We start from the raw sequence: 19,667 nt of genomic DNA on the forward strand, positions 1-19,667 counted from the left end.
TGCGCTGCTAAAACTGCATATCCAACAGTTTTTCTAAAAGCAAGAAAAGTCAGCCAAGACTCATGCAGCAGTGTTAGAGTCACTGCAATACTTTCTGTTGCTTTGCAGCAAGTGCTGGGATAGTGCCCAAGATCCAGCTCCCTTTGCGCCCTACACCTCAGCATCCCAGTGCAAGAAAATCTCAGGTATCAGGCAAAAAGAATAATAAAAGCAAAGGAAGTGGAAGTGACCTGTCTGCTGTCATACAGTGGACTGCAAGGTCAGGGACAGAATGCACATCTCCTGACTTTTAGTCCTGCTATGAACCATTGTTGTCACTTTCAACTTTTCTTTATATAAGAGAATCATTTAACATTTCTATAATGCTAAAAACTGACAGAAAACAAAGGGCAGCAATACTACTATTGAAAAAACATCTTTTTTTTTCCTTTTTTTTTTAAATCTATGCATGAGGGATGGATATTGCTATTTCTTGCTTAAATAGGGGCAGATGTGCACCCTTTTATATGGTCTGCTTTTAAATGACTGTATCATTTAATTGCTTAATGGCATTAAAAATGGTTGAAGTTCTTCCTCAAGGTAGATGGATCTACTGCAACTTGTGTGGAGACAGTTTTCAAGGTTAAAAGCAAATCTTTATATTGTCATTACTGCAGCTTAGAAGAAAAAAATCCTCAAAAGAATACGTAAAATGGGAGAACATCACTCAGTTTTTTTTTTTTTTTTTTTAAAGTTCCCATTTGTCTTTGGGAAATGTATCATTTCTGAGTCTGTCTGATACAGTCAGACAGACCAGCATCTCGTGATTCTCTTTCTCTTGCCCCTTTTCAGTGGGTTATCAGCGTGAAATAGAAGATTACAGTGCCAGTTCTGTAATGAAGTATGATACCCATTTTGAGATGTTGGAAAGCAACATCCCAAAAGCTGTAAAGCAAAAGCAGCTTAGTCAGGTAGATGGCAGTCATCAGCTAAAAGGTCAGTGATAACACCACAGTCCAGTGTGTCTGAACTAGCACACTGTGAAGAATGAGCTCCCTGCTCCCTTAGACGGTTCCTTTTTCCAGATAATGGAACTTCCCCATTAGGGCTGGAGTCTATTTCTCCACCTTGCCTGCAGATGTAATTCACAAGCAAAGCAACAGGAAGACAGTCCAGCCAGGTGAACTAATCAAAAAGACCTTACAAACTGATGAGAATTATCCACATCTCTCTTAATTTAAAAGCTTCAGATTAAAATCAATTTGATTTTGATAGAATAAACACCCCAACTTCCAACAACCTGATTTTAAGAGAACTCACCTGCTTCCCAATTGACTTGTACTAACTAACTGACATGTATTTAACTAATGATTTACTGAGTACATCGGAGAGGAGCAGGCAGGTTATTCTCCAGTCACAGACTACGCTACATACATGACTACAATTGCTAGTGCATGCATTGCTATAAATCAAAAGGGACAAGATTAGGTGTATCACAGGTCAGACTTCCACTGAGAAGGGAAAGGGGACAATCACTGGGCAATAACAGGGGAATTGGGAGGGATACAGATTTTAAGAGATGCATGGAGCTTGTTCCAGAGCTCCCAATGCTTGCATGCAATTTTATGTCACAGCCTGACATTTAGGGAAGGTGGGGAGGGGAAGAAATAAAAACCACAACCAAATCAAAGCCAAGAGAGGAACAAATGAAGTCACGTGGACCAGAGGTCATCTGGGTTTAGTAAAGCTCGTTGCCTCAGATGAGCTGGTAAAGTTGTTTTTTGGAATACTATTTCGAAGAGGGACAGCACAGAAACATCAGTTAAACCAGTTCCCTTTGTAAGAAAAAAGTTCCACACTGGGTTTTCCTCCAAGACACTATTCCTGGAATAACAGTGTGAGCAACCTGGAGGCATCTTTCATTCATACAAGGACTGCAAATTAGTTAAAACAGCAGTATGGACATAATTACAAGTGAAATGAAAGGAGGGCTATGCAGGTGTGTACTATGACACATGCTATGGGAATACACTGGTAAAGAAAGGGTGAGAGGCACTAGAACACCTTTCAGTCTTTGCCTACTTCCCCAAGTGCAAGCTTACTGAGTCTCAAACCTCTCATCTCGCAAAGAAGGGACAGACATAGAAAAGCGAAGTGGTTTTCTTGGCCTAAGAAGCAAAAGATTAAAGCAGGAACAGGATCCGGCCCAAGCCCTCCAGCCTCCACAATGCTTTCGCCTGCCAGCCTATGTTTAAGGCTCTGGCCAATCGTTGAGCTGATGAGATTGGATACTGGCCAAGGCAACAGATTTATCGTGTGACAAGGAAAAATATCCTGCAAATGTTGGCTTCAGGGAATTAACCATTAGTTCAGAATTCCTGTCCTTAACACTCTCCCAATTCTGATGCTGCCCCTCTTCAAACAAGGCTTTCAGAAATACACAAGGATTATTGTAACTTCAGATTTAAGAGATACTGCACAAGCAATACGTCACTTCTCTTCAGAAGGTCAAATATACAAAACAGGAGAATAGCAGAATTTTCTTTTTATCCCTAAAAGCAATAGGCCTTAAAAAGATGTATCTAAATAAATCTGAAGCTGCAGTTCCATAGCAATGATTTTTTTGGTAATTCTAAACAGGGAAAGGGAAACAAAAGCAAGTGACTCAGGCTGGCCTGGAAATGCAACAAAAAGATGACAAAGCAACAGAGTCAAACATGCACTAAGTATGTTTCACGGGCTGTGGTAGTGTAATGCTTCACACATTAAAAAATTTCAGATATTACAATGGCAACTTGCCCAGCAGCAGCAGCATCTTTGATACGCAAGCCATACTGCTTCCACACTGCACGGACTGTTTGTAGCTCAACTTCCCAGGCTTTAATATAAGGAGTCTGTCTATAAATGATTCAGACTAGTCAAGAAGCCTCCAGCACTGCATCAGAACAAGTTTCTCTAACACATCTGGATATCACTGCGACTTGCCAACAAGAAGCAATTAAGCATGTCATTTTAGGTACAGTTTGCTTGCTCTGCTGTTCTCACAACTTATCCCTCCAAGCTCATCACAGGCTGTGAAGAATCTCTCTGGATCTACGAAGAGACAGGTTACTGTCACCCTGCAGAATTCAGAGAAGATGACATGGTGGGGAGGTTCAGGAGTAATTTTTTTTTTTTTTTTTTTTAAAGTCCAGTACTCAGAAGCAAAAGTTGTCCTGCTCAGCCAGTGAAACACACCTCAGATTCATAAGAACAAGTTTACCTGCTGGTAAACAGGCACGGTTTACAAGACACATGCAAGGCCAGCATGAAATTTGTAGCTTTATTGCTGGTCCACGTGAGATCATACCCTTGGCTGGCTGCTCTTCCCCCTTCAAACTATCCCCTTGAACTTCCCCAGCTGTCACCTGTGCTGTGCATCTACCTAATAGTGCAGCTGCCTGGCTCCGTCCTCCGAAACTGCGGCTAAAGGAACTGTGCCTACTTGCATAGGAGGCTGGGCGGCTGGGCAGCCAGGGCAGGAAAAACGCTGGGATTTCCGAGTGCAGGAGCTCTTCTGCCACAAACGCCACCTCAAACCATTTCCTCTGGAAGGCGGAGAAGTCATCCATAGCAGCTGTGTGCCACATGGCAGGCTGCTGCATGCCCACTGAACAAAAAGCAAGGGGAAGGACAGATGACTGTTAGAAACAAGTACTCAAGATCAAGAAAGAGAAGTTGCTCTTTCTAAAAATAGGGAAGGAAAAAAATAGGTCATATCTATATACTTTTTTCTTTTTAAATAACATTCCTGAAGTCTAAATGTCTTTGACACTCTGTAGAGCACTGTTTTGGGTTGCTCCCAAAGTGCATTTCTGCTGAAGCACCCGTAAGAATCAAGAAAAACTAGCAATTATGCAAAGCAGTAACGAGGAACATCTTGTAACACAATTCTGACCTCGGTCAGGTTCTTTGTCCACAACAATCTTGTAAAAATAAAAGCCATAAATAAAGGTTCGTAAAGCTTCTCCGGATGCATGGACAATCAGCTGCTCTTCCAGCATTTTCTGAACAACAAAAAAAAGAACAGAACAACACAACGGAAAAGGAGAAGTCATTCTTTCAGTTACATAAAAGGCTACTAGAGAATATAAGGAAATCACGGATTTTTTTTGTTATCTTTTTGTCCAGATATGTGCCTCAGGAGAATACCATCAATGTTATCTCTTGAAAATCAGTAAATGTAGTGAGCCCTTATCTCCTGGAGAAATCTTATTTGAACTTTCCACAGTTGTCTGCCTTCCTCCTTTACACTGCTCTGGTTTTATAGATGGATTTATAGGAAGGTAAGAGGTCAGAAACATTCTAGGTTCTTTGTTAATTGATACGGGATCTCATTAGAAGAATGAACTTCAGAACACTTCCAAACATCTGCCATAACACAGTTCAACAGAGGAAAAAAAAATCATGGACACGAGCAGTTTATCTTGCACATACGGTGTGTATACTTCAGCATCCATAAGAGAGAGGTTATATGCTGTTTGTATATGATTCATATATGAAGAATTTCATTACCCAAACTAACAGAAGAAAAACCTAACAAACTAAAAATCACACTAGTGCCTTGTCATTCTAACACAATGGAGAGTTTGTGGTAACTAGTAGCTAAATGGAGATTTATGCAGAACCGTCACCACATATATATTATTTTCCACTCCCATATTACTACCAAAGAACATGTTGCAGTTTTGTGATAGGGAACCCAAAAACTTCAAACTATTCAAGAAAAATTGAATTTGCTAAGATATAAATCAAGTAGCACTAGGGAATGCACATTTATTGTAATTTCCACCAAAAACTAACATCTAACATCTAAGAGGTATAAAAAATTTTGGTGGTAGAAGTTATTTTCTGTGTTGTCTTCATGACCTCACATTCTGTTGAACACATTTTTCAATACCTATGGACAAGAGGATTTTAATGAGAAACAGGAATTATTGCCATGCTTTCCTCTACGGTTCTACTTCCTTCACAGAGTGGGGTATTTTTAGCCCTCCCTACACCCCATGAGAGTTCCCCTACCTGCATTATGTCAATCGCCATGGCTTGGGTTTGCACACCTTCCACATTATTCACCAGCCAGTGTACAACTTCTGCACTGATGAAACAGTACGGAGATAGGCCCTTCTGTTCAGAGAGCAGTTGTATCCCTGTGCTGAACCACAGCAAGTCAAACATGTTAACAGCCTGACTGACAATTCTTTTAAGTTACAAAGACAAAAATCACTGTTAGAAAAAAAAAAAAAAGGATAAAGATACAGGACAAGAAGTGCATGATGCCTCCAAAGTAACGTATCATTAGTTTCTGATAAGACAAAGAGCTGACATCGACAGCACTTCAGTGTTATCTCACAAAGACAGACTAGGATTCTAACAATTGAAGTCTCTGCTGCACTACTAGTACCTCGATGCCTATAAAGTTCCGTTCTGGAGAGACTGGAACTGAGTAACAAAAGGAAGCTGAAGTAACACTTCCATAGCTGACAGGGGCTCTCCTTTAAGTGACTCCATGCCTCATATCCTCTTACAAAACTTCCAGACAGATGTTAAGCATATTTAGGTTAAAAACTTACGTGGGATGTTTCATGGCTTCAAGAATCTCTATCAAGGTGGAGGAGGAAGTCAGAGAGCTTGCTGAACACTGCTGGGAGCTGGGAAGTAAACAAAAGCATGTTCAAAAACCAGGGCAGCTGCCAGATTTGTTCAAATATGTGCACTTCAGAAAAACACTCTCTTCCAAACAATGACTTTGCCACATTTATTTCCTTTTTCATCTTAATAGGGACAAGAAAGAGGCATTAAACCCATTTTCTCCCCCTGAGGTTGTAAGGTCATTGCTATACTGACCCAATTCACACACACAGGATGAAGCCATATGACAGCAAATATTCTGAAGTTACCTTTTTTTTTTTTTTTTTTTTTACTTTAATATACAACCGCAGGAAGCAGGTGCTAATATAGTTTATTTTTAATATTGCTTCCTCCCCGGTGTCTCGCCTCCAGGTTGGAACCTCCTGGATTTTATCAACCTACTACATCCAATTAGGCCTGCAGGGCCCCCTTTTGCTAAACAGGCAGAAGACAGCTATCAATTCTGGTCTTATGCTAACAGATTTCAGAAATGGAATTTCTTCATTCTTCATTTCTGGAACAATGAAGATCTTTCTGGGGGTAGTAAAATCAGGCCTTGTGTTCATTTAATTCTGGAAAACTGGGTTGCAAGGCTTATTTTTACTACTGCTCTTTCTGCAAGCGAAAATGCTGCAGTAAGGTCTTGTGACAAGTGCCTTCTAGTGCTGACAGACACAGCACATCTTGTTCTCAGGTTCCCAGTTAAGTGTCCATTCCTCAACACCAGAAACAGAACACTGAACAGAACTGCAGTTTAGCACTGCTGTGCTCCTCTCACCCGCCCTCTGCAGTGCCAGCTGTGACATATCCTGGGTCTGCTACGTTCTGGGAACTTCCCAAGTTCTGAGCGTTGCCCCTGTCGGCTGACTGCCCTGTGTTTATCAAGGTGTTACCATCTGAGGTCACAGGAACTGATTGATCTATAGAGACCTGCAAGAAGTAAACATAGCAACACATTTATGGAATTTATGATGTAATCTTTTCCGCATTTCTTTTCTACCTTTCCCCCCAATTTTCACCTCAGCTTAAGTCTGTTAATAACAAGCACCACTATAAAGCAAGCACGAGCATATACAGAAAGGATAAATGCATTCTTACTTTTGTTATCACTACAGAGCTACTAACAAACACAAAATTCACGATGCCAGTATTCCATAGTGGTCCCAGTAAAAACGAGGATCACCAACCCAGCAACAAAACTAGCAATGGCAGTCCTAACCTAACATTTTCAACTTGAATGAATAGGTGTCATTACAAACATGCAATGGACAGAACAGGAAACTTAGTCACTACGAGAAAGTAGTAAGCAGTTAGAGAAAATAGTTTCAACTCCAGCTCTGAGAAAAATATGCAAATGTACCACACAGAATACAAGTTTCATAATGCACAAAATCAGCTCATCTTCCTTCCTTTCTTAGGGTAGTACCAGGAGGCTGGTTGGCACCCACCCACACCTGTGTCACTGAGACAACAAGAACATTTTCCTCCCGCAGGAACGCTTGCTCTATTCCATGGTAGACTGAATAGTTCAAAAATTAACATAAAATCATTTCAGAAAGAACATGAAAGATTCACAAAGTACAGTCTGTAATTGCCATCTGTCATTAACACGTATGGCTTGGGAAAGGCATATTATATAAAAGCTAGAGAGGTGGGGGAGAGGAATATGAACAGCAGAGTAACTTAGCAACTCAAGTCAGTGTAAATATGAGGGCTGATCTGCCATGATGAATCCACAGCACATGCACAGCTAAAAATCACAAAGCTGGTAGTTTGACTTATAGGTCTGACAGCCAGACCAGAGTCCTTTATTCATTCCTTTTCTCACATCCCAAGGATCTCTCACGTTCGCTCTTTGGGCAGCCAAAAAGGGCAGATGCTTACATGGAATCTACAGTCCCTACATCCAGTTAAAGCCACTCTCTCTCCTCAGAGCTCACTTCAGCCAGCAGTATTTTCTATGTTTACACTGCATTATTGATAACTTTTAACTGGTGTTAAGCATACAAACAGCTTCTGTCACAATGGCTATTTAAACCAAGATTAAAATTGTATTTTCAGCCCTCAGTTGTTTAAGAACCCAAGGACACAATTTGATTTGAATATCCTCAAAGCCACCTGTCAGTCAAATACCACACAAGAAATTTAGACGAGAATGAGGTAAGTAAGCTGCTGTCACTTACTTTAGCAAAGGAAGTTGAAAAAACAGTACTTACTGAAACACAAAAAAGAGAAGCTTCAGTAGTTCACAAGACAGTACTGCAAAGGACAGTAATGCAGGGCACATGAATATCCAAAGCACACCAAAAACACTGAGTGGTAGAAGGAAAGTCACATCGTCCACCACCAGTCACCGTGTTCTTTTAATGCTGTGCATCTCCCTTTCAACAAGCAGATCTGAAAACTAGCACAGGGTCCCCAAGTCACAAGCTCAGGACAACTAATGCTCTCCATTGCCTCAGTCGAAAAGCCAGAGATGACAAGACTCCATTCAAAACTAACCTGTGAGTAGAAGGTTGATGTTGTGCGTGGGCTGCGAACAAAATCCATAAAGAAGGCCCCATCCTGAAGGCATCAGAGGAAGTAGCCCCATTAATGGCAACAGGAACAAGGAGATGAAGAAAAGCAAATACAAGGTTGTGCAAGTATGAAATGACCACAGAGAGAAAGCAAGAGGAGAATGCAAATCCCAAACAGACCAAGAATGTCAGGTACACCAGAGTGCAGAGAATCAGGAGTTACACACATACCTTGCTTTCTCTCTCTGTACCAAGGTCTTCCTTAGCACAGATGCTTTTCTAAAGTTTTGAAAACCACACTGATCAGAAGCCAATTCAAAACCACGGCCTTCCCTCCACACTTTATATGACAAAGACTTGGGGTCTACAGTAAATGGGTTTTCATCCCAAATGCAAAGCTGAACAGTGATACAGAAAATTGCAGAACCACTTGTAATGATGTATTCAAAGAAGGCCAGCTTTTTTCTAGTCTGACAGTCATTCAAACGATACAGAGGGAGAAGCAAAGAAACTCTTTTCAGAAAGCATACTCTTCCTGTCAAATGCAGGTCTCGTACGGTGCAACGGAAAGGGAAGAAAAATCCATCACAACGATCTTTCCAACATTGTGTTTAATACTTCATGCAAAATTAAACAGGCACTGCCTATGCTATATGTTCCCTGCCTACTTACAAACCCTGGATGAATTTATCCCCTGCTGCTATTCAAAGGTATGTCAAGATTCTCTTATCATCCAAGACAATACAGTGAAAATTGATGACATTTTAATTCTCTATTTGGAATTTTTTATTCTGTTCCCTAGGCAAAATATTTTGTCTAGCTTGCAGTTAAGAGGATGCTTACCCTGGTACATATGCCAGGGTTACACAGCTGGCAATTTACACAGTGCGGAAATAGAGCCAGGCAACCTGTATCCATTAGGGCAAGACTCCCCAAACAGATTATGCATCAAGCCAACTTACTGAATTAAATCACTATGTATTGCCCAGTAACTGGCTGAAGTGACTGGTCAGTTCTACTCTGAAACAGAGACAAGGTGGAGCCAGTGGCTCAGTTTTGCTTTGGAACAACTCCAACACTGAACAGCATCTCCGAAAAGCCCTTGCTCCCCTGGCTGCTGACAGAGCACACAGCTGCGACGCTTTGTCAGTGTTTGGACTGCAAGTCTCCAGACAGCAAATAGGCATACCCATTCTGATGGGCCCTAAGAGGATTGTGTGCCCTGGGCGCACAAGACACACACTTGTTGATGTTTCCAAGTGAGCAAAAAGTTGCCTGACAAGGCTACCTGTTCACTGGAACCTTTCCAACAAGTGAGAGCCATCAGTTTGGAGACCACAACTGCTTCCCTCCAAGTCCTTATGTGTAAATACTTACAGGAGTGTTTACTACAACAGTGTGAAAGCTTTCAATTAATAATGCACTCTTACAGATTGTACAGTTACCCCTTCAGAGAAGTTTCTGAACACAGTTACTTTTAAAATTAGAGGAAATAGCATTTTTTTCAATAGCATTTACTAATAGCACAAGACCTGCTACATTGTTTCTAGCATGCTAATGTGCCAGTACTTCCAGACATTGCTAAGAAAGACAATTTTGACTTTTTTTCCTCTGCAATGCAGAACAACTCCAGATAGCATTCCTTCTGTCCTGTGTCCTATATGGAATTTTCACCAGTTTTAGTGGTAGAAAGAGACACTTAAAATTTCTGTATTTAAAGAGGGAAGTTTGATGAAGATGATTTTCCAAAATGGCAGAAGAGGAAAATTCAAAGCCTGAATTATGATCTGGAAGTTTGCAAAAACGTCTCTAAAGTCAATTTCTGCACCTACTTTTTCCAAGTCAAAGATGACCTGCTACTGATCTCACCTGTGTTTTGGAAACACACTCATTCAACAAATAGTGCCTATTATAAGATGACTGCAGTTACTCTATCTTTTCAACTACCAGTATCCCAGTCTCCAGAATATGGCAACACTTGTCCCTGGTGGTGGTACAAAAGGTTGGAGGTTGAAACACTAGATGCTAGAGAAAAATACTGAGATTGTTAAGTGTCTAGACAGTTGATAGCAGGGAATCTGAGAACTTTTCCTTTGCAATACGTCAGTTGTTGTACCCAAAGATTGGTCATACTTTTAAGTGTAGTATCTTCATTCAGTTCCTTGTTGCTCTTGCTGAAAAGACCTCCACACCATAATACAGAAAAACTATCAATAATTTCTGGTTGGACTTGGGAGGTGGAGTTTTGCCTTTCAAGACAGTTGCCAGGAAGGCTGAGAAATAGCACAGCCTTTTCTTTAAGTGACTGAAGAAAGCTCCAGGAAGACAGTCTTCTCCAGCCTGGAGCCCAGCCAGTGAACGCACGACATCTAATTCATAGCCCAGGAACACATCCTTTCCTCTAAACAGAAGCAAGTGATTGGAGTTTCTGCTGTTAAAATTCCACTGGAGCTTCAACAGTCATGGTCTAGAGCTTAATTCTGCTCTCAAAGAAAGCCACCATGTAGATACAGGCTGCACTGTACTACTTAATCTAAAATGAAACCCTGACTGAAATGAAGTGTGCTGCCAGAAAAAGAAATAGACTAATTAACAAATACCATTTAATTTAGCAAAGCATAAGCAAATGCTGAGATAGTATCCCAGGGATTCCATCAGTGATGAAGAACTGAAGGATGGTTGTGCCCCAACTTCTCTTTATGACTTCACACACAAAGGCACGGTACCAGTCCTTGCTGGATTTGAGAGTAAAATATGGTGAAAGATAGACATATTCTCTCTATTATTTGAGAAAATCTTATGTAAAAATAGTTGCTAAATAAAGACCAGAGTCTTTACCTTACGAGGGCTGTCCATATAGGTTGGTGTGATAGCAATGCTCCCGCTATCCGAAGGCTGACCTGAGCTTTTTCCAGAAAGCATTGCTGCTTGCTGCTCCCCCAGAGTCCTAAACCAAAGGCAGAAATAAAGAGTTTGTTCACACATCGTCAGCTTCTGCCTGAAGGCAACTGTTGCAGAGGGGTATTACTGTATTTTTAGCCATTTGCTTCACTACACTCTGAAGCATGAAGCCAATCCGATGTTTTTTAAGTACTGCTTACTCCACATAAACACAAACCCTTGAACTTACTCAGTTTTCTTACCATTAAATTTATTAAAATCTTAACAACAATGTTTTAAATTGTGTTTTCAGCACATCTGATATTAGTACTCTGAGTTTCTTTGGACTGTTCTAGATCCATACTGAAAAAGAACCTCAGAAGTTTCACAGGCATTTCAATAACTGTCATCAGTGCACAGAAGATATTTTCTTTAGGCTACATTCACTACCAAATGTTTATATTGAGCCTACTGTACCGATGCTGTGCACATATATTCCAGTTAAGCTCTTATACGGATATGATTGTAACAGCAAATCAGAAATGGATGACATATGTGATGGACTGAGATGCTACATACAAAGGAGCTCCTTCTAAATTACTATACATGAACTTCTATAGTCACCTTGTTCCTTTCCAGTCTCTGGTAATCGTTCTATCATGGAAACAGAATGAAGTAGCTGGAAAAGCACAGTATGCCCCCACCTCTACCACAAGGTTAGTGAAGAAGCAAGATCCCCCACCCCGTTTTTCAACACAAAGTTCCCCCAGTCTGCCTTAGTCAGATCAGGTGGAAGATATGTAGAAAGGATATTCTAGAGCTCTTCACACAGCCTTATTGTACAGACTCACTTCTGACTGGCTTCCATCTCAAGCAGAGCAGAGAGTGCTGAGGTTCCTTTCTTCCCAATGGGAGGCCCAGACTGCTCCAGAGAGTGGGTGGGAATTGGACCAGCAATCTGCAAGCCTTTCATGGCAGACCCTTTCTAACAAAGGAAAAATAACATCACAGACTTAGTCAAACTAGGCTTAACCAATAAGCAAGAACACAACACGTCACATCAGCAGAGGTTTATTAGGAAAACTTTAAAAAGGGAGCTAACAGCAGGTGCACAAGAAACAGAACAGTCTGGTGTTTTGTATGGATGCTGTTATCAAAATAAAGCAGATATTGTTCTGGTAATAAGATGGCTTTGCTCTGAAATAAATCATCCCATTCACTGTGTGATTTTGAAATGAATTTGATACACACTAACCCGCTTCACCTGATCCTCTTAAAACTACTGTTTATCAAGAACTCACCCATATGGTTCTCTTTTCACTATCCTTTTCCTGAGCCTGCAGCACACAGTCAATTCAGCTAGAAGTTACCAGCTTCACTCCCTCACACATCTCTTTTCACCAATGATCTGCATCACAATCTGCAATGTGTTCAGACTAACCACAACCACTGCACAAAGCGATGCATGCTTGCAAAAAGATGGCACCAGGTTTGTGCTAAGGGCAGACCAGCTGGGTAAGGCACAGGTATGCTGTGCAGAAGAGGTTGGCTTCTCACTGAGTGAGAAGAAACTCACCGAGTTCCAATTCTGGTTCCAGTCACAGCAGCATGATATACCCATTCCTGACAAGTGTAATTAATTTAATTAGTTCAGTAGCAGCAAAGTGCTAATATGGCCATACTATTTCAGATTTGAAATAGTACATCAGTCAGCATGGCACTGTGCTGTATATCCAGGTGCACACATTATACACGCACATTTACCCCAACTTGCTTAGGGTTGTCTCAGGTATCTCTGCTAATGCTTCATTAAATTGTGCAGAAAAACCTCGAAGGATGACAAAGAAGACAAAGGTGCCTTCAGCTTCTCACCCAACTAAAAGTTGACTCACTCGAATCATTCGATCAGATCGATGGCGTCGACGAATGCGGTTCAAACCTTCCACAAAGCGAATGAATCCATCTAGGAGCTGCCACTCTTCCTCATCAGAACGGGGCTTGTCTCCGTACACATCACAGTGCACTTCTCCTTCCATAATGCGCTTTGTGGCGCTGATGCAGGCAGGCAGAAGGAGAAAGCGAGTCCTCCAAAATTTCAGTGATTCGATGAGGCTGAAGGAAGGAACATGGAAGACACGATAGTTCAGTACACCTTCTAATGAAGGATTTTACAGTAAGTGAAATATCTATCTATCAGCTGTGTATTTCAGCAAGTATAGTAAACATCTCATTCTGCTGTTCCCCATGTGAGAAGAGGCAGACATGCAATGGAGTGGTCAGCAAAATGAATACCACTGGGAAGTACTGCAACACATCAAAGAAAATGTGAACAAGAAGAGAAAACAAGGCCATCTTCAGAATAACTGTATCATGGGAATATATTTTATTTTCTGTAAAAGGTAGGCTACAAAGGCTTTTCCTCCAAAAACAAGCAAAGAAAAAGGAATGTCAGAGGTATAATGTTAGAACAGCAAGCGTTTTGGTTGAGAACCAAAAAGAAACAGACACAAACACTGGTCTCACTCAGAGAAGATATCAAAAAAGCTATTGACACTAGTGGAGACGTCCCACTAATGAGAAGACCTGCTCCATACAGCTTACAAGTAGGGCTTCAGTTAAGCTAGGCCTAGGATTAAAGCAAGTGTCCATCAGATTCAAAACTAAATGGAAGTTTTGAGTCAGATCCAGAAATGAGTAAGCAGCCAAGAAAAACATCTGCACGGTACAAAATGCCCCCATATTTCTTTGCATTTGTATCAAAGAAAAAAAGGTTTGTGCTGAATTTTGCTATCCAGAGTTTGCATCAAAGATTGGATAATGCAAAAGCAGCACTGAGTAAGACTCCTACAGAGGTAAGAGCTGTTAGCTGCGCACACGTGAAAGCAGGCCAGTTACTCTCCCTGGAGTACTGAGCATTTGTAGGTTGAGCTCGTTGAAAAAATTTTAGGTCAAAATGGAAAAGAGGAAATTAGGACACAGAACAGCCTGGATGGAAAAAGAAACCTCACCTGAAATCCTCCGAACCAGCAGAGCAGATATACTGATCCAAGTAATTCCACTTGTACTCTTCCAGTCTCTCGTGGGAAAATTCTACCCAGCAAGAGACAAATTCCGAGTCAGAGTGTGAGGGGCACAAGCTGTAAGTGTAGTTTATCTGAGCAGATTCATATGGATACCTAAAAAAGACAACACAAACCTTTACATCAGCCTTATCAATGACAGTGTTGCTCTTTCTTCTAAAGAGGGAGAAGTCTCTACATTACATTATTTCAAGTCCAGGCAGCTGGAAAAGCACCTTCATCTGAACATTAACAAACTGCTCAACCAAAGAGATACTCACTTTGGCAGGTATCGAGTCACAGTAATTATTTTGTCTTTTAATGTTACTTTGTGGAAAGTACGGCCCATGCTCAGCCAGTACTGGTCTTCTTCCTCAGGCCGATTTCTTGATACGAGACCTAGTTGTAAGAAGCAAAACACACAGCCTTTTAGCTTACTGGACTAGTCAAAACTTTGTCAACAAACTGTACCTATAGAAAGAGACTCCAGAACCAGGTTTCTGAACTCAAACTAAAAGCCATCTTTCAGTCCACATTTTTAAGGGACATGTCCACAACGAGCCTTCTGTTCTTACAGTTAATAAGATTTGCTAATATTACAACTGAAGAAAGGCATTCACAATTCATACACCACCAATACAGATCTTCTCTGGGCAGGCCAAGCAGAGAACAGACAACACAAAGTGTTGAGAAACTGGTGGCTACAATGGGAGCTCAGGTCCACTCTTCCTTCCTCTCTGTCCTTCATTCCTGGAACTAACCACTACAAAAGAAGCCTTTCTGCTCATTCCCAAACCAATGAACAACAACTACATCCCAACTGTGTGTATTCTCTGCCCTATAAGCACTGAATCACTCTTACTTGTCTGGAAAATACCCAGAAAAAGTCTGAAGTCAAACAGTAAACCAGATTCCTTCAACTGAATGTGAGACCATCTCACCCCACACTCCCAGTCCTCTGCAGTTTAACTAGGTTTGTTTAACTAGGTTTAGCTGACTCATGGACAATAAAGCTTTACTTGCCTACCTGACACTGCTTTCACAGATATTCTAATGTTCGGAAAACGCTTCTATATTAACTTTCAGATACACATACTTTGGAGATTTGGGTCCGTCTTCCAACAGAGAAGTGCCTGCCCTGCAGTCACCACGTGAATTGTGTTTAAGATGTGTTCACCCAAACTGCACTCAAGACATATTTAATTTGGGTTCCCCATCATGAATATGAGGCCAATTTCTTACTACATTTCAAAAACCCTGCAGCTGTTCCTTCATGGTGCAGCTCAGTTGTTTGTGCTGAGCCCAGATCAGGCTCTCTGCCACCAAAGGCTTCAATGAGCATCTATGCCTGAGTCATGGAGGTTACTGACATTGGCAGAAGGACAGAAAGATGACAGACTTATTTCTTAATCCCAAGTCACTCACCTCGACTATAAAGGGGACTGCTGCTGAGTGGGGGTGGCACAGTTGTGGCTGGTTTCTGTGGTTTGGATTGCACAATAATTTGATAGCCTTGCATGAGACGCTGACAAATGAACTCCTCAAACACCTGTTGGGCTGTCATCTGCACTCCTTCCTCATCTCTCCTGAACACAAAGGTTAAGAAGGAGACTAGAATAAGGAAGCTGACCACACACCTATTCTTAGCTCTGTATTTCCTAATTGAGAATTTATCCCTGCCCTGGGCCCTGTGCAAGTGAAGCCCTCTGTCTGTGAAAACCAACCTGCAGGAAGAGGAGAGAATAATGGGTGGGTACTCCTCTGTTTAAAACAGGTGATGATGAGCTGTATGACAATAGTTATTAATGCCTTTGAAAGCAGTTTTTAAACCAGTAACAGACACAAAGTCCAAAAGATTTGCTTACAACCGGTGTTAAACTTCCAATAAATACATCACTGATCACTTTTACAGCACTTTACAGAGAATCTCAGTGCAGTTCGTAAATGCTCAGCACAGCTCAGGACTGCGGGTGTGCAGGCAACACTCCATCCTCTCCCACAGCGGGAAGTCTGGAGCTGAGAGAGATTAAAAGACAGTTCAAACACCAACAGCTAGCATGAGGAGAGACTTGACATCACTATGCCATGCTCTTACAACTACTTCCTCTCTTGAAATTTGCCCTCCTGCTACAAAGGGACATTTCTTTTTTCTGTTTTGTCTTTAATCTTACTATTTCCTACGCGCTTCAATCACCCTAATATTTCGTTTCGTTTCCCCAAACCAGCAACATGCACAAATCTTTATGATGTCTTAAAAATCATGGAAAATTTGAAAGATGTTTAAAAAGATAAAACAGCTTCAGGGAAGAAAAAAAAATACCAGTTGAAAAACAGTTACCAGAGACCTCCAACAGAAGCCAAGAAATTATATTTATCCCTCTAACGCTATTTTCCTCCAAGATTCTTTAAACTAAATATCCCTGAAAGTGGAGATAAACACCTTAAGTACTATAAGTACATGTGCATTTGTTCATTCAGTTTCCAAAATACTTCACAGAAAACAGATTAACAAAGATGATAGCTCCAGGTTGATTTTTTTTTTATTAAAATACAACAGAGCATGAAAAGAGAAGTAAAGTTTTGTACATAAACTATCTCTAACAAGATATAGAACATAATACTGTCGTATGGTAACATCAGAAAAGGTGCAAAGTTACCACTGAAATGAGAAAAATCTAAGTGTTCTGCTGCCAGTTATGTTAGCAACTCATCTTTCTCTCATATAAACTTCAAAGTATTTCTCTCCTATCAACCGCACCTTAAGCACTTCTGACTCAATGCAAGATACTTCATAAAAAAAAGCGCTGGCCAAACCTGTCAATGTCAGCCTCTGGAAGGAGATCGTAACAACCCTCGGTGTAATCATTCTGCAGACTCTGACGGTCGGGGAAGTAGTCCGTGGTAAGAGGGAGACATGCCGGAGTAGTGAGAGATTTCCAATCCACTCCAACTGTACAACAGAAGCCTGGCACTACGGGGGGAGCAGACAGTGTCAGAACTGCCTCGTTGCATCATTGGGGGAAGACAATGGGGGCATATATGGTCACCCATGAAAAAACAGGGTGCAGAGGGAGATGAAAATAACGTGTGAAGGGGAATGTTAGAAAGAATGAAGGACAAGTACGGAGTTGGCATAAAGACAACAGGGACAAAAAGGAGGCGGAGTGGGAAGGAAAAAGGAAAGTAAGACAGGAAAAAGGGAGGGAGAGAAAGAGACAGAGTTTGTTAAACAATGCAGTGCACATGCTAATTCAATCCCATCATGCAAACAGCACTCAAAGTTAATGCATTTAATTTTCTGTTGATTGAAAGCTAGAACCAACATAGCCACTGCTCTGCCAAAATTACAGCAAGTCAGGTGCATTTACACATTATTAATAAAAAAGATGAACATTCCAAGTCTGAACAAGAAAATCAGACCAGCTTTGCATCCTAGACAATTGCAGAAGGAGCTGGGGATGAGCAGAGAGAGAATGACAGACCAGCCTCTTTCCGGAATAATACAACAATGGAAAAGGGAATATTTCTACAGTTATAAAACCAGAAGACAGAGGGAATCGGAAGACCAGAAAAATAGTAACTTGAAAAACAATCCTTTTCCACACTTTTCTAGAATTATGTTGCTGATTCAAAATTACAAAAAAAAACAGAAAACTTGAAAATTAGACATTTAAAAGCAAAGGCTAACTAAACTATACCAAATCTTCAGTTCACTATTTCACTATATTTTAACTTGCCTCAGACAATCTGTAACAAGGCACTTGGCTAACTGCTAATTCTTAACTTCTTCTCACAGAGGTCTTACCCAGTTATTTTACTATAAAGATGTTAACATTAATTGGAAGAGCACTGCACTAAAGTATTATACAGGACTGCTGTAAAGTGTCACACACTTGTTTCTGTGTTAGATGAAGGTGCATATTTCTGAGTAAATGGTACCAAATTCAGAACTGACTGTACTACTTCTGCTTCAATTAGCTGGTGTCAATCAAGCTTTCCATAATGAGAGGCAGATAAGAGTTCAGCAGGTTTCACTTTTTGCCCAATAGTGTCTGGTAAGAAAAGAATTTCACGTATACTATGACAACTGGTTTCATATATTCTTAAGAAATGTAGAACTGCAATAAGTGAGATATACAATGTAGGGAGATCCTGACAATTACTGCAGGGCAAAATAAAATCCTGCCAAAAGGTAAGAAGGTTCCTCAGTTTCTTGCCTACCACCTCCTTATGCTTCTATAAATGTCCACATCCTTTCTCTCCTTATCTTTACACCTATGAAAACTCTTTTCCAAACCTTCCTCCTTCTTACTTGGATCTGGAGAATTAGAGACAGCATCTTCCAATGAATCCTTATTCTGAGGCTTGAGGTTCATCCCTACAAGAAAGAAAAATATGTATTTTATTTTAAGCAACTACGCACTTTACTTTCATTTCAAACAAAATGAAAGAACATGCATAAATTTTAAAAATATTATATTTCACTGCCTTTAAAGAGCTCAGGGTTCTGAACAGCAAAAAAGAACACAAAGGCAACTAATGAGAAAAAAGACATCTTGGACAGAAATTGAACATCTCATCAGAAATGTTCAGTGGTTAAAACAAGCAAAAAACAACCTGCCCCAAATGGTGTAACATCTTGAAAAGGAGAAGCCATAAAAAAGCAACTTGCTAATCTCAGTCACAGAAGCTAAAGAACTTTTAAATATATTCAGAACCCAAAACCATAATGATTTTGATTGGTTTTCCTTGTTTTATGAACAAGAGATGAGTTAGAGAAGAATAACTTCTTAAAGCACAGAATTACACATTTTTCTGCTGTATTTGCATCAATATTTGTACAATTACAGTCAAGCAAGCCATCCAACAAAGAAAAACCCAAGTTACTCTTCAGTTGGATTGGTTCCCTGAGCTGCTTCACCATGTAGCTGTATAAACAGCTGTTGTGGCACAAAAGAGGAAATGAGCAGCTGAGAAGACAAGAAAAATAGCTGATGTGAAAAGCTTTTTATCAAAACACAAACTTTGGGAGGCCTCTAAACATTTAAAGGAGCTATTTCTATAAAACTGACTTTTATAGATTTATCCAGGAAATTGATATCAACACCATACCTGTTATTCTAAATAGCATTTACTAACAGAAAGGATGGTTATCTGCTTCCATGATGACACCAGTGAAACAGCAGAGGAAATGGCTCAAATTGCCGTTCATCTTTCGCTAACTCCACTAATGCCACCTGCCATCTAGTTATGGAATTGCAGCAAGATTTATTTGCTCTGAACTACCATCTACCATCTGCTGGACAATAGAGACAGCACACAGAATGTCAGTGTAAATAGATGCAGTAATTTTTCACTCTGAAGCACATGTTGCAGCAAAACATGCTGTGGGCAGCAGAGAAGAGCCAATGAGATTCACTGAGAAATCATATTTTTGGAAATAAAAAAACCTGTTCCATTTCATATGTGACTCAAACCATAAGGGAGAAACATAAGTCAGATCACTGAGTCACACTATGGCAGCTACAGATGGCTGAGGGAGTTTAGTCAGGGAAGGTGC

At 40.6% G+C, this 19,667-nt stretch overlaps 1 protein-coding gene across 13 annotated transcripts in view; it reads right to left on the reverse strand.

Annotated features, from left to right (window-relative positions):
* DEPDC5 (DEP domain containing 5, GATOR1 subcomplex subunit) overlaps positions 1 to 19,667 on the reverse strand; it is a 47,760-nt gene that overhangs the window by 6,507 nt on the left and 21,586 nt on the right. For 7 of the 13 annotated variants that reach the window (XR_010825507.1, XR_010825506.1, XM_066978870.1 and 4 more), the window contains exons 25-38: positions 18,420 to 18,485; positions 16,922 to 17,105; positions 15,533 to 15,693; positions 14,389 to 14,506; positions 14,057 to 14,224; positions 12,941 to 13,160; positions 11,900 to 12,033; positions 11,007 to 11,115; positions 8,152 to 8,214; positions 6,428 to 6,579; positions 5,592 to 5,669; positions 5,041 to 5,173; positions 3,917 to 4,025; positions 3,404 to 3,628 (exon numbers count right to left, since the gene is read on the reverse strand). Coding sequence is in view for 11 of the 13 variants with exons in the window: in XM_066978870.1 (XP_066834971.1) it covers positions 3,404 to 3,628; positions 3,917 to 4,025; positions 5,041 to 5,173; positions 5,592 to 5,669; positions 6,428 to 6,579; positions 8,152 to 8,214; positions 11,007 to 11,115; positions 11,900 to 12,033; positions 12,941 to 13,160; positions 14,057 to 14,224; positions 14,389 to 14,506; positions 15,533 to 15,693; positions 16,922 to 17,105; positions 18,420 to 18,485 (1,920 nt within the window). In the remaining 2 variants the exon portion in view is untranslated. The remainder of the gene's footprint in view (positions 1 to 3,403; positions 3,629 to 3,916; positions 4,026 to 5,040; positions 5,174 to 5,591; positions 5,670 to 6,427; positions 6,580 to 8,151; positions 8,215 to 11,006; positions 11,116 to 11,899; positions 12,034 to 12,940; positions 13,161 to 14,056; positions 14,225 to 14,388; positions 14,507 to 15,532; positions 15,694 to 16,921; positions 17,106 to 18,419; positions 18,486 to 19,667) is intronic. The other 6 variants (XM_066978872.1, XM_066978871.1, XM_066978875.1 and 3 more) reach the window with 4 other exon arrangements.

Source organism: Anser cygnoides, chromosome 17, assembly GCF_040182565.1.
Source record: "Anser cygnoides isolate HZ-2024a breed goose chromosome 17, Taihu_goose_T2T_genome, whole genome shotgun sequence".
In the NCBI taxonomy this organism is placed as follows: Eukaryota; Metazoa; Chordata; class Aves; order Anseriformes; family Anatidae; genus Anser; species Anser cygnoides.